Raw genomic sequence first — 14445 nt, 5'->3', positions numbered from 1 at the left:
GGCTTAGCTTCCTCCTCTAAAATAACCCGGGTAATGTCACCTGCCCAGCCCATGTTCATGAAGCTGTTAGGAATGTCAAATGGGATAAAGGATGGATAATCAAGTGCACTGGGAGGTACGGGATAAAATCAGCTTATCTAGGCCCCATATACAGGTTCATTTTGGAGGGTGGAGGGGGAGTTTAAAAAAAAAAAAAGAAAAAAGTTAAGGACCACAATGCCACTTTCTGAAGGTCAGACCAAACCAGAGATGGTGGAGGTCCCCACCCTCTGGGGAAGGAGGCTGGGGTATGGAGAACCTTCAGAAGGCAGAGATAAATTTTCACTGCTTCACACTTTCCCCAAAGGCTAGGCCTGAAGTTTTAGTCCCCAGTGGAGAAAAGGAAGTTTTACCGTCTGAGGGAACACCACAAACCCATTATTTCAGGATGAGAAACCGCTCACAGGCATTCCTCTCTGGTTTCCTGCTAGAAGCCAAATTGTCCTGGGCTAAAAATAACCTGAGTGGGGAATCACTGATGGGGGGAGCAGATTTTCATCCTGGTCTGTCTGTGCCTCCGAACAGGAGAGAGGGAGAAGACTCGGGAGAGAACTCCGGTCTCAGCACGGCCCTCCCCCTTCCCTTCCCTTCCGTTATTTCAGCCTCCGTGGAGAGAAAACAAAGCCCCATTTATGTCTCCCCACTAAAAATAGCCTGTCTATTCCTTTCGAGGACTTGGGCCTGAGCAAGCCTGCCAGGTTGGCTAACACTGGTCTCAAATTTAGTTTGAAAAATTAGTCTAAATGGAGCTTTCTGCAGCAGAGGCGTGCCCGAGATGCTCTGTGGAGGGGAGGATCCCCCAGGACGGGAGGTGGCCCGGCCCCAAATGGAGGCGAGGAGGGCAGGGAAGATGCCATTTGCTTGAGTCGGGCTGGGGGCTCTGGGGAGGGGGCTGTGCCCAGCTGTCCTCTGCCAACAGGGTGAGGATGGCTTTGAATCCTCAGCAGGATAAGACAGAAGCGGTTTGTCTGCTGTGCCTTGGGCTCCTCAGACAGCCTCTACCTGATTTCCCTCAGGGGCCTTAGCAACCCAGGCTCTGGAATTTGGCTCCAGAGAGTAGCTCCAAGAGGGAACACTCTTGGGATTGAGGTTGGGGGGAGGGGAACAAAGGGTCACCATTATGTGCTCAGTGAATGAATCTCTCTCTCTCTCTTTTTTTTTTTTAAGGGAAAGAAAAGTTATGTGGTTGTAGGGGAGAGGAGGGTGTAGTGGGCTGCATGTGTTCTAGAATTTCCAAATTATGCGGCTGTCCGGAGATTCACACACCCGGGAGCGGCAGGACAGCCACGCAGAAGCAGGGCAAAGGCTCTGACAGCAGGCAGCTCTTCTTGGCAATTCTTACCTGGGCAGGATGGCTTTGGGGGACGTGCCTTGAGATGCCGCACTGCTCCCCACCCACAGGGGTGACATGCCACATCGCATCTCCTTCCTGTTTACAAGGGCTCAGGGCAGCTGACAGGCCCAAGTCCTTTTGATTTTTCTTCTCAGGCTCCTAAGAGGCATCCTTCAATCCTCATCAACATTTCCTTTTTTTAAAAAAACTGGGGCTGCTGACTGTGAACTGGACAAATGGAAGAGTTTCACCTTCCCCCATGCTCTGCAAAGGGAGGAGGCTGAGATAGAAGTGACTAGATCACCTCCTACCACTAGCTTCTGAAAAAGATCCCAAGAGACAAGGAAAGAGGCCTCATGTTTTCTGGGTATGATGAGGGGGTTATCCAGGATGAGGCCAGGAAGGAAGGTATTAGCACATGAGCTTCTAAATCCAACAGTCCTGGGTTCAAATTCCAGCTTTGATGCTTACCAACTGGGGGTGGGGGGGCTGGGGTATATTTTCACCCTCATCAGTGCCCTCATCTATAAAGTGGGGCAGAACAAAAACTTCTCTTAAAGGGGCAAAGACAATGAAACGAGGTGACTGATGCACAGTCATTGCCCAGCACAGACCCTGCCCAGGGTAAATACAGAGTTCATCTGAGTTCCTCCCCATATCCAAGCAGGCACCCAGCTAGAGGTCACCCCCAACACCCCTTACTGACCCTCACACTCACTGCCAGGCATTGTCACATGCTTTAGTTTCATCTTTACAGTGACTGATTTTTCAGATAAACCAAAGCTCAAGGGGATTATATGTCATTTTTGTAAGGTCCCAGGGAACTGGGATTTGAACCCAGGCCATCTGCCTCTTGCAGCTACATTCCTAACCCTCTATGCCAAGGTGTGTATTAAAGCAGATGTCTTCCTCCACACTGAATGTGGAGCCAGCTTTGAGCGGGGGCAGTCAGAACTACCAGGAGTCTTATCTGGGCCTGATATCAAACATCAGTTGGGCGGAGGGAGGAGAGAAAGAAGGCTTGTCTTTGGGGTTTCAGCATCAGCTTACCAAAGAACAAGAATTTTCAATGCTGCTACAGGGTGACAAAGTGGTAAAACAGGTTTGTGGTGGCTCAGAGAATAATGGGAAATGTTCTAACCAGAAGCTCCTGAGGACTGCAGGAAGGGGGAGGAGGGAAAGGCCCCTGCGGTAAGATGACGTGGGAGTGAGTAGTCTTTCAACTATGTGTTCAGAATTTGGAGGGCTCATGAGGTTATTTGCTTTATAGGTCACGAGAAGGAATTTTCTAAGCTCATATTACTGCTCTCAACTGTCACTGGCATACGTACATATACATATATTAATAACATATGTACCTATATAAGCACACATATATAAACCATAATTTATAATAACTTGGAATACCAAAAGAACCCTATTATACACAATCTATAATACAAAGCCATACTTTCTTAAACCTTGTGTGGTGGGGGATTCATGGTAGCTCTCCCCTCCAGACAGTGGGGGCTTGAGGGATGGGAAAACGTGAACAAGAACCAACCAACCCCTCCAGTGGTCACAGTTCCCTGGATTAAGAGAGCCTACAGACAGACATCCCCAGGCTTGGAGCTGTGTCCACAGAGTGGTGGGGGTGGATTTGAGGTTCAGAGAATGAGGAAGAGGTATAGTCAGACAGCGAGAAAAAGCAAGTGACTATAGAAGCTGCTGACTGTAGAGATGTGGCCTCCCTGGGAATCTACATGAGATGTCCCTTAGGACAGAGAAATCTCCTGGATGTTCTCCTTGGGGCTTCCAAGAGGGGTCCCAGGCACCTCTGTAATAACTATACAATGAGTCCTTCAGACATACCGAACATGACTCAATGCAGGTTTGTTGCATGTGTGTTTATTCCTAATAATAACGTGACTCAGTTTCCTCATCTATAAAGTGGAGTTAGCCAAAAGAACATTCTTTAGAGAGTTGCAGTGAGGATCAAGTGAAGTCACTCAAGCAGAAACACTGAAAGTGCTTCCCGGCAGAGTAACTGCTCAACAAATCTTGCTAGTATAATAACGATAAATAGCCATCAATGCACCTGCTCTAAAGAAACAATAGAGATGTACCTTGGTGGCAAGTCAGCTTCTACAAGTGAAAATTACACTTGGTCAAAGTTATCCCGGGAACTCCTTAAGTCATCTATCTAGCACAGTGTGCGTGGCACCATGCATGCTCTTCTAGCGACTGGTGCTGGGGAAGAGGCCCTTGCTCCTACTGTGGGGCACATTCGCTGTTCGTCTTTAGGGGCTATGGGAAAAAAAGTTTGTTTTTGTGTGTGTATCAGATCCTACTGGATCTACTGGAGGACATGAGACAGGTGCCCATAAGTGCCCAGCAATACTCGTTTCTATGACAGAATACTTGTTTTTACGACTAAAATTCAACTGAACGGAACAGACTTTAATGGCTTCAGGAATTCAGATATCTCTGGTTTGAAAGGATTCCTCTCTTCTCCTTCTGAACCTCATCCTTGGGTGACAATATCTTGAGTAAACACCAGTGGAATAGAACTGGGATCAAATGATTAGAGTGGCCTTAAAGAAGAGAGGGAGAGAGAGAGAGAGAAAGAGAGAGAGAGGCAGGAAGGGGATTACGGGGCATCCCTATGCTCTGCATGGCAGGGTAGACTTACTTCTTCAGGGTCTGAAAGCCACGCTCTTTGAACTGCAGCTCCTGCTGGAGGTGAACCATCTCTCTCTTTAGCTTGTTGACCTGGATGGCAGAAGGCCACACATGGGGCTAGATCAGAGGTTGATACAGAACTGCAGGCTGCCTTCTCCTCTAAGGGGAACCCAGAGGCCCCCCCCCCCACTGCCCCTCAGGCCACAGGGTCACAACACCATCCCCTCAGTGATGCTGCCTTGGTCTCTGCAGCTGCTCATGTAGTCAGCATCCCAGCCTGGCTGTCCTGCAGGTCAATCCTGGCTAGCCCTCACTTGAGGGAAACAGGAAGTGGACAGGTGTCAGCTGACCTGGGATAGAACTTGGCCTTCCCACTGCCTTGCTGGATGACCTCTCTCGAGCCATCTCACCTCCCTGAGACTCCCTCTCCTGTTCTGATAGGTGAGGAATATGGTAATTCACAGGGCTGTGCATTACTTAAAGCAGGTAATGGGTATGGAGGTGAGAGGCAGTGCAATAACTTTAGAGGCAAGACATGGTCTGGGAGCTGGATTGGCTTGCAGGAATGCTGTGTTTGGTTTGCAGTTATAAAATTTAAAGAGTTAATTGCTAATAATGAAATATGGAGAGATTTCACATAATAAGCCTAAGTATAGTTCTCTTCTAAAAACAGAAGATCTGCCAACACTGAGCCCTCATTCCAGCACAGCCACAATAGGGTAGGGCTGAAACTCAACTACCCCTTTAGACAGGGCACACCTCTCTAAGGCTACACTCTTCCCAGCACACCCTACTGCTTCACCCCTGGCCCACTTCCCCCTTTTGTTTTCTTGTAGGCACGATTTTGGAAAACCTACCTGAAGTTATCACTGAGCCTGCGTTCCAAATACTGGCTTTCCCTTGAACAAGTCACTTAACTGCTGTGTCATAGTTCCACACCAGTAAAATGGGAATGATATTTATTCCCAAGAAGTCATGAAGTAATTATCATGAAGGAACTAAATAAGACAATATAGAATAAGCCACAGCTAGGAAGAGAGCACACTGCCTTAAGAACTGTAAGTTCTTTGACCTTGGGTAAGCCCTGAATCCTTGTGACCTTGGGGCAAGTTACCCTAACCTTCTGTTTGCTCATCTTTAAGTGCAGATATGGACAACAGCTGCTTCGTGGGTTTGCTGCAGGAACACGAGACAGCATTCATGAAGCACTGAGCACCATGCTTGGTCTACAGTGACACGGTCGCTGCTGTTACCATTACAATTACTGTGACAGCTGCTACCACTGCTACTACTGCTGTTATTTAGGGTCCTGTCAGTCAGCACTAGCCATCACTTCCTGGTGGAAGCGTCTCCTTTCGTCCAGTGGGTGGGCAAGTGGCCTGTGGCTGCCTCAGTGACCCCCCTTCCACAGTATAGGCAAAGAGGCCCTACCCGGGATTTTGCTGTAGCAATTTCAGCTTTCAGGATCTCAGGGTCATACTTAGAGCTGGATGACGAACCCGACACCACTGCAACGAAAAAGAAAAAAAAAAGTTCTGTAGAAGAAACACATTTTGGGAGAGATGGCTTATTTGGACATCTACATAAACCCAGAAAGGAATCACTAATCATGAACAAACTAAATGTCCAACAAGGGGGGGGATTTTTATTTTTTATTTTTTTAAGTTTATTTATTTATTTTGAGACAGAGAGCACACAAGCAGGGGAGGAGCAGAGACAGGGAGAGAAGGACTCCCAAGCAGGCTCTGCACCATCACCGCAGAGCCGGATGTGGGGCCTGAACTCATGAACTCTGAGATCATGACCTGAGCTGAGATCAAGAGTCAGACGCTTAACTGGCTGAGCCACCCAGGCACCCCAGTGAAGGGGAATTTTGCTAAATAAATATGGTACATGCATAAGTGAGGATGATACAACTTAACGTGATTTAAAACAATTGTACACAGGAATTCTGAACAAGGGAAAATGTCCAAAACTTACTGCCACCTGAAAACAGTAGTTTATAAAAAGCCATAAGGAGTAACTTAAATTTGTTAAATATACACAGTTAACAAACATATATATACACATATGCATCTAGAGAAAGCACAGAAAGAAATATACCAAAAAGATAATGTTGATATCTAGAGATATGGATGATACATAAGACCAATTTTCATCTTTGTATTTTTATTTTCCACACTAAGAGGAATACATTTTTATAATCAGAAAAATAACTAAAAGTATTATTTATTGTACTCTACAATATTAATGTACTTTAAAAAAAATTTGAGAGCGTGCAAGCAGCGGAGAGGGAGAGAACTCCATGCTCAGTGCAGAGCCCAAGGTGGGGCTCAATCCCACAACCCTGAGATCATGACCTGAATGGATGTCAAGAGTTATCAAGAAGTGCTTAACCGAGTCACCCAGGTGCCCCCTTAATGTACATTTTTAAAGGAAAATAAATTACCCATAACCCCACCACCCTAATTCAATTCTCTTTTTCAAAGTTACTTTGATTATCCACAGTTGTTATGTAGTTGTAATTACTGCATTTAAAAAATTTTAAAATAGCATTTATGTCTTGAAAAGATATCTTAAGGCTTACAAAAATGAACACAACACAGTAAAATACATTTGAAGTAAGGACATGAGATGAAGGGAAAACAAGAATGAGGAATCACACCCACAGGCGTGAGGTTAGTTAGGGCTCATGCAAACATGGAGGGTCCCCTTCCTTACCAGACACCACAGACCTGGCTCTGAGCTTCCTAACTGGTGATGTGAAGAGGGAAAGGGGCCCAACGTACAATTCATGGTGTCCTTAATATAAACACAACCCCACTGTTCACGAAAAGGATAGGGGTTCTTAGTATGGAGGCCAGAGAAGAGCTTCTCCCCTGGGGCCTTAATCCCAACCAGGTGTGCAATTCCATCATTTCCCACCCCCCCGCCCCCCACCCCTCACATTCCACCTAGTGTCTTCTGGACACTATGTGTGCACGTGCACAGTGAGATCAACTGCTGGGGCCTGGAGTTTCCTGAGGACAGAGACTGGTGGCAATTTCCAGTGTTGGGAGGTAGGGCCTTCTGGTTATGCACGAGTTAAAATGGAACACTGAAAAGTTCCGGACAAGGAAAATAAAACTGTCTGCATAGTAACAGTAAAGATGATAGGCGGTGTTGCCTTTGTGCCCAGTTTACAGTGATAATGATGAGGAGGAGGAGGCTTTACCAGAAGAGATGGGTGGTGGGAACATCTGGATGGGTGGGGAAGACCTTGCAGTCCCCATTGTCAGCTTGGAATAGGGACTTCGGAATCACATGTTTGTTTCCAACTGGAAGCTTTCATTTCCTGCATTCTAATTCCTCTGATGTTTGCTGAACTTAGGGATTTCAGGGTGGGATTTGGCTGGATACATAGCTGGAGGCAGTGATTTAAGCAATTTCCCCCTGACAGTCTTTTTTCAACAAAATTTTAAGGTCATTAATATTTGTTACCCACTGATTAATTGTAAGAACATGATGAAAAGAGTCATCGGTGAGAAAAAAAGATGGGGATACACTCAAAAGGGGGTGTCCATTCTATGAGCACCCCATCCTGTCAACCACTCTGCTAACCAGGCTGTGCCACTGGACTTGGGTCTACACCACAGGGAACTGTAAACGAGAGAGTGTTAGCAGCCTGGGAGAACCCATGAAGAACTGTAAGACCTGACCCTAACAGGGAGAGCATGACTGTGGGGACCAGAAACACCAGTGCTGATCTGTGGAAAGTGGGTGTGCTCCTTGGACATGCTCAAAAATCTTGGAGGGAAGGGAACCCAAAAAAGAACAGACTCCTGGGGCACCTGGGTGGCTCAGTCGGTTGAGCATCTGACTTCGGCTCAGGTCATGAGGTTGCGGTTCATAAGTTCGAGCCCCACATCGGGCTCTCTGCTGTCAGTACAGAGTCTGCTTTAGATCCTCTGTCTCCCTCTCTCTGCCCCTCCCCTGCTTGTTCTCTCTTTCAAAAATAAATATTTTTAAAAGTTAATGAAAAAAAAAAAAGGAGAGGCTTGATTTTATTCCTATTAAAAAAAAAAAAAAAAAAAAAAAGAACGGACTCCCACCAACTGAGCCACTGGGGGCTTGGATTCTTACACTTTGGAGTACCACCGTGAAATGCACTATTTGTATCCAAAGCTGTTGAAATGGGATGTAGTCTGTTACCATTTTTTTTTTTTAAGTTTATTTATTTATTTTGAGAGAAAGAGAGCAAGAGCATGGGAGTGAGCTGGGGAGGGGGAGAGAGAGAGAGAGAGAGAGAGAGAGAGAGAGAGAGAGAGAGAGAGAGAGAGAATCCCAAGCACCTCCACACTGATACAGGGTTTGATCCCACGAACTGTGAGATCACGACCTGAGCTGAAATCAAGAGTCAAAAACACTTAACCGACTGAGCCACCCAGGCATCCTGCCTGTTATCATTTCTTAAGTAAACATTTTACATAAGTAAAAAATGCACGTGGAAAGGTGCACAAATCATGTGTGCAGCTTGATGAATTTTCACAAAAGAAACACACTCAGCCAATAAGCACCACAATCAAGAAAAAGGTCATTGACCTCCTTCCCCTTGTGCCACTATCCCCTCACTATCCCTCCAACAAAGGAATTTTATATTCGAACAGGACCTCACAGGGTGACTTTAAATGCCCACCTTTTTATAGCTTTTGATTTGTAAGCTTTTTTTCAAGCTACAGATGACCACAAGTTTAACAGTACAACATAGTACAAGGTTTGTTATAAACAGAGAACGTTCCCCAGGTCCCTATCCCTCACTCCTGAAAAGGGAATCATTTCTATGTGTTCAGCTAATTTCTTGATTACCAAGAGGCAGCAAGTTATTTTTATTTTAGGCATTATGTACTTACTTACCTGTCTGGAGGACAGGGAGTTAGCTTCCCACCCTTCTCCAGGCCTGACATGGTACATGTGCACCCCTCCCAGCTCCCCATCCTCGGAGACAGCATAATCTTGGTGAAAGCCATCTTCAGTGTTTGCATTACTTTCACCCTGTAAACACAACTCGGGCCAGAGGCATGTAGCTGACTTTGCTTACTTTTCTTTTCTGGCACATTTTTTTGGGTTTGTTTTTCCTAGAGTTAATAATTGTCATTTTTATGCTTGCTCACTTTCTACAAACTGATCACAGATTCAACCTCACGCTCTGCCAGTTATCTGAATCTCCCCTCACAGGGTCCAGGCCCGTCTGCGTCCTGCTGGTTTCTGCTCTTTGGCTCTGCCTGGCCCAGGCACGTGCCTGCTTTGGCGTGAGCTGGTTGCTCTCTGTGCTGCGGGCATCCTGAGATGCCCTTCCTGCCTCTCTCCTCTTTCCTAAATACCATATCTTCCCCTCCTACCAGCTCATTTCAGTAGAACACCAGAAGCTTCCCAAGGAGGAAGCCACAAAGGAAAGAAGCTTTTGAAATCATGCATGTCTAAAAATATCTTTGTTCTACCCTATAGTTGATTAAAGGTAGTTTTGCAGGATATAGAATTCTAGGTCGTAAGTGATTTTCCTTAAAAATTTGAAGTCATGGCTCCATTGTTCTAGGTTTCTAGTGTTACTGTTGAGCTACTCTGAGTTCTGATAATTTTTGTGTGGCCTGGTTTTTCTCTCTGAACGCTTTCAGGATCTTGGATCGTTCCATGTTTGAAGCGGTACAAAGGTATGTCTTGGTGTGAGTGGACTTTCATGCATTGTGCTCACTAAGCCCTTTCAATCTAAGAACTCTCTTCCAACCGTTCTGGGAAATTCTTCTGAAATTATTTTACCTGATGCTTCTTCTTCTCTGTTTCCTCTGGAACTTTTCATTATTCTGATAGGTTTCCTGGCCTGGTGTTTTTTTTTTTTTTTCCCCCTCTCTTCTTTTCCATCTCATTGTATTTTTGCTCTGATATTTTAGAAGATTTCTTCAGGCTTACCAGTCTTCCTACTGATTTTAAATTTCTGCTATAGCATTTTAATTTCTAAAGGTTCTTTTGTGTTCTCTTAATGTTCCTTTCTATAAAATATAGCATCCTGTTCTTGTTTCATGGGTGTGTAGCTTCTCTTGATGTTTTCTCCACGTATACTCCCTGTTCCCACAAGGCCTCCCCATCACCAAGGGTTTGTTTTCATCTCTATTTTGCATGTCAGAGGCTTTGGTCAGGTGTCTGGAATCTCAGTTGTCTGCTCCAAAAGCAGAATGGAGGGGCGCCTGGGTGGCTTAGTCAGATGAGCGACCAACTTTGGCTCAGGTCATGATCTCATGGTTTGTGAGTTCGAGCCCCGCGTCGGGCTCTGTGCTGACAGCTCAGAGCCTGGAGCCTGCTTCGGATTGTGTGTCTCCCTCTCTCTCTCTGCCCTTCCTCCACTCACGCTGTGTCTCTGTCTCAGAAATAAACATTAGAAAAAATTAAAAAAAAAAAAAAAGCAGAATGGAGTGAGGTTTGTTGACTGTGGCTTATATGGTACATGCTTTGGCTGGACTGTTTCATCCAGAAATGCCCAATGTCTTTACATCTCTTTTATCTGGTCAGATTCCCTAGACTCTGCTACTATCCAGCCTGGGTGGTAATAGCCTGGCACCATTCTGGGGACCAAGTGGTACATGTGAGCTGGGATCTCAAATCCTTTGGGTCCAAGTTCACTTAATCACTGTGTTTTTAGTGTGGTGCACCCCACCTTGTATCCTGCCAGGTTGGGGATGGGCTGTATGATTTGGGGAAGAGATTTGCTTGCCCTTTTCCTAAAACAGCTTTTACCCAATCCTCTTTATTTCAGGGCCTCCTCAAACTTGACTTACATTCCCAAGGACAGCTGAGGATTCCAATTCCCATGACTTTTGCCAGTGATCTATGTAGACCAGAGTGCTGGTTTTCCTCACGATCAGCTTGTATTCTCTTTTCTCAGGTCTATCAGATAGGTTGTCACCTGCCCATCTGCTTTCCAGCTTCCACATCTTATTGTCACTCTTTTTTCTCCCAGTCTCCCTGTCTTTGTGCATGTACTCCTTAAAAAGGAAATCTCTTATTTTGTATTTTCTTGGTTTCAGGAGTGAGGGAAATCAGGTAGGTGGTTCAACTGGCATTTTTAACTACAAGGTTCCCAATGATTGCTTTTTCAAATGGGAAACCAAGGCCTAGAAAGAGGAAGGAACATGGTGAGGGCCCAAAGAACCCAGTTATCCTGAGTTCTCATCTTTCAGAGGATGGGAGAACCCAAATGTAACACAAGAACCTTAGAATTTGACTGATGACTTGTATTAAATTAAGAGAAAATTAAAAAAAATTTTTTTTTAATGTTTTTATTTATTTCTGAGACAGAGAGAGACAGAGTATGAGTGGGGAAGGGGCAGAAAGAGACGGAGACACAGAATGAGAAGCAGACTCCAGGCTCTGAGCTGTCAGCACAGAGCCCGATGTGGGACTCAAACTCATGGACTGCGAGATCATGACCTGAGCCAAAGTTGGATGCTTAACCGACTGAGCCACCCAGGTGCCCCAAGAGAAATGTTTTTGAGGTTAGATACTCCTGGGTACAAAGGCTCTGCCACTTTTTACCAGTGTGACCTTGAAGAAGCTCCTTCCCCTCTCTGGGCCTCAGTTTCCTGATATGTAAAAAAGAAACAATATTTGCAGGATAGTTGGGAGGGGAAGGTTACTTTAAATAATGGATGTGGAATGCCCATCACATTGCCCTGCAGGAATATAACAGGTGCACAATAAATATTAGTTCTCTTCTCTTTCCCCATGGAGCCAGAGACTGCACCAGAGGTGCTGACAAAGCCTCCACCCCCAGGACCCCACCTGTGGCCAGGCCCCACCTCAGCCAAGGCCAGGTGGCAAAACTCTCACAAGCTCAGGCAAGCCATCTGAATTAGAAACAAGGCATGTGACCTCACCAGTCTATCAACATGTTGGAGAGCTTGACTTGGAAGACAAAGCTGGTTTTAAACCCATAGAAAGTCATGAGGAGGAAGGGTCATGTCTTTTTAACTGGGATGCTTAGGCTGGGGACGCCCCAATTCCTGGATGGTTTGGATCTCAGATCTGGTTACCAGAGATGACCTCAGTCACTTTAGGTGGAAGTTCTTTAACATTCAAACCAGTGGTGCCTTTGAACTTGATGGAGTCATATGATAAGACTGCATCATTATTTCCTACCACTAATCATGTATTTATTCTTATTAGTTCCAGGGATCTGTTAAAATCTTTTGTCATTTCAGTGCCAGTAAATTAATAATATCAAACAATTGTTATTATTTATTGAGAGCTTAAGAATATGACAAGTACTTTTCCAAGTACTTTACATCTGTTAACTAATTTAAGTCTCATAACACCCCAATGAAGGTGATACCATTATTATTTTTTTAAATGTTTATTTATTTTTGAGAGAAAGAGAGAGAGCAGGTGAAGGGCAGAGAGAGAGGGAGACATAGAATCTGAAGCAGGCTCCAGGCTCTGAGCTGTCAGCACAGAACCTGATGTGGGGATTGAACTTACAAACTGTAAGATCATGATCTGAGCTGAAGTCGACACTTAACCGACTGAGCCACCCAGGTGCCCTAAGGTGATACCATTTTTATGTCAATTTTATAGAAGAATTTGAGGCAGAGAGAAGTAGCATATAACTTGGGCAAAGTTACACAGCTAGTAAATAGCATATCCTGGATGTGAACCCAGGCAGTCTAGCTCGAGTTCATACTCTCAAAATATTATGTAAAGTATTTAAGAGGAATGTTGAGCCATTAACATATTCTAAGGGTACTGGTTTACTGATACTAGTGGTTTTAAACTGGGAGAATTTTGCATCCCCCTAGAGTATATTTGGCAATGTCTGGAGACATTTTTGGTTGTTACAGCCTGCGGTAGGGGGTACTACTAGCATCTAGTGGGTAGAGACCAGAAGTGCTGCTCAACAACCCACAATATATAGGACAGTCCCTACAGTGAAGATTCAGCTGGCCTCCAATGTCAGTAGTACTGAGGTTGAGAAACTCTGACATGGACCCAGGAGAGGAAGGTACCATAACATTTTATATTTAAACAGAAGGGATCATACACATAAAGAGGTGAAGTATGTTCTCCAAGAGGACACAGTAACAGTGGAGATTCAAATTCAGGCCCTCTGACTTCAAAGTCCAATGATGGTCATCTCTTACCCTCAGGCTTCTCTGTGGAAATATATCATTCCTGCCCATTTGGCTCTTTTCCCCACCTTGACTTTTTATTTTGGAAAGTAAATGTATAGCAAATTTGAAAGACTAATATAATATTAATATACCCTTCTTTTCCTAGGTCCACCAATTTTTAACATTTCCCCACATTTGTTCTATCTATCCCTCCCTCCACTCCAATTCTTCCTCTCACTGAGACGCCCGGTTCATAGAAAGCCCTCAATGAATGATTACTGAAAATGGTGGGTGGCCAAAAAATGCAAACCTGTCCTCTATTCAAAACCACCAACATGTCATTGGCAGCTACTGATCAGCTTACTGAGACTGATGGCATAGTTATATTGTTTTTTTTTCCTGCTAGATCTTTTTTGAAATTAAGCTGTAGACATGATGCCACATGCATGTCTTAAGAACAAGGACATTCTCCTACATAGCCATAATATGATGATCACAATTAAGACAATCTTCCAAATATCTGAGAATGTCTGTTATGGCTGCTTCCCCCTCACCCTCCCACCCCCCGCCTGCAACCTCAACCCAGGGTCTAACCAGGGTGCAAACATTTAATCTGGTTTATGCCTCCATAGGTTTTTGTTGTTGTTGTTGTAAGTATAGAAGAGTTTCCCTTCTTTCTAGTTTTTCACACTTTTTCACCCCTTGAAGAGTCCAGGCCAATTATCTTGTAGGACATTCCACATTATGGAGCTGTCTGGCTGTTTCTTGATGATTTGATGGATGGTAAATATTTTTGTCAAGAATCCTCCACAATGTTCTTACTGCATCACATCAGAAAGCACACGATGTCAGTTCGTCTCCTTACGGTGATGCTAATTTTACACCTGTGTAAGGCGGTAGCTGCAGTTCTTTCCATGTGAAAATATACTTTACCTTCTGAAATTCATAAGTGATTTGTGGGGTGATACTTTGGGTCCATGTAAGCATCCTGTCCCCCAAAATATGAAGGTTCATTTTTATACACACTTGTCACTTCTCAGACTGCAGGGCTTCAGGAGAAAACAAAATCACCCCACCTCTTCAAATCTGAGCTTCACTAGGGACAATAATATCTCCCTGCCAGGGCTGTGGCAAGGATGATGCTATAGATTGAATTCCCTCCTCCCTGCCCCCAATCCATATGTTGAAGCCCTAACCCCCAATGGGATGGTATCTGAAGAAAGGTCTTTAGGAGGTGATTAGGTTTAGATGAGGTCACGAGGGTGGGGCTTTCATGAT

At 44.8% G+C, this 14445-nt stretch overlaps 1 protein-coding gene across 2 annotated transcripts in view; it reads right to left on the bottom strand.

Moving 5' to 3' along the window:
• The window catches only part of WWC1 (WW and C2 domain containing 1), a 154452-nt gene that overhangs the window by 53322 nt on the left and 86685 nt on the right, over positions 1 to 14445 (bottom strand). For both annotated transcript variants that reach the window (XM_060634975.3, XM_060634977.3), the window contains 2 exons: positions 5465 to 5541; positions 4044 to 4123 (listed from right to left, as the gene is read on the bottom strand). In XM_060634975.3, coding sequence (XP_060490958.2) covers positions 4044 to 4123; positions 5465 to 5541 — 157 coding nt within the window. The remainder of the gene's footprint in view (positions 1 to 4043; positions 4124 to 5464; positions 5542 to 14445) is intronic.

This window comes from Panthera onca, chromosome A1 (genome assembly GCF_046562875.1).
Source record: "Panthera onca isolate mPanOnc1 chromosome A1, mPanOnc1 haplotype 2, whole genome shotgun sequence".
NCBI lineage: Eukaryota > Metazoa > Chordata > Mammalia > Carnivora > Felidae > Panthera > Panthera onca.
This window is presented reverse-complemented; position numbering and strand designations above follow the sequence as displayed.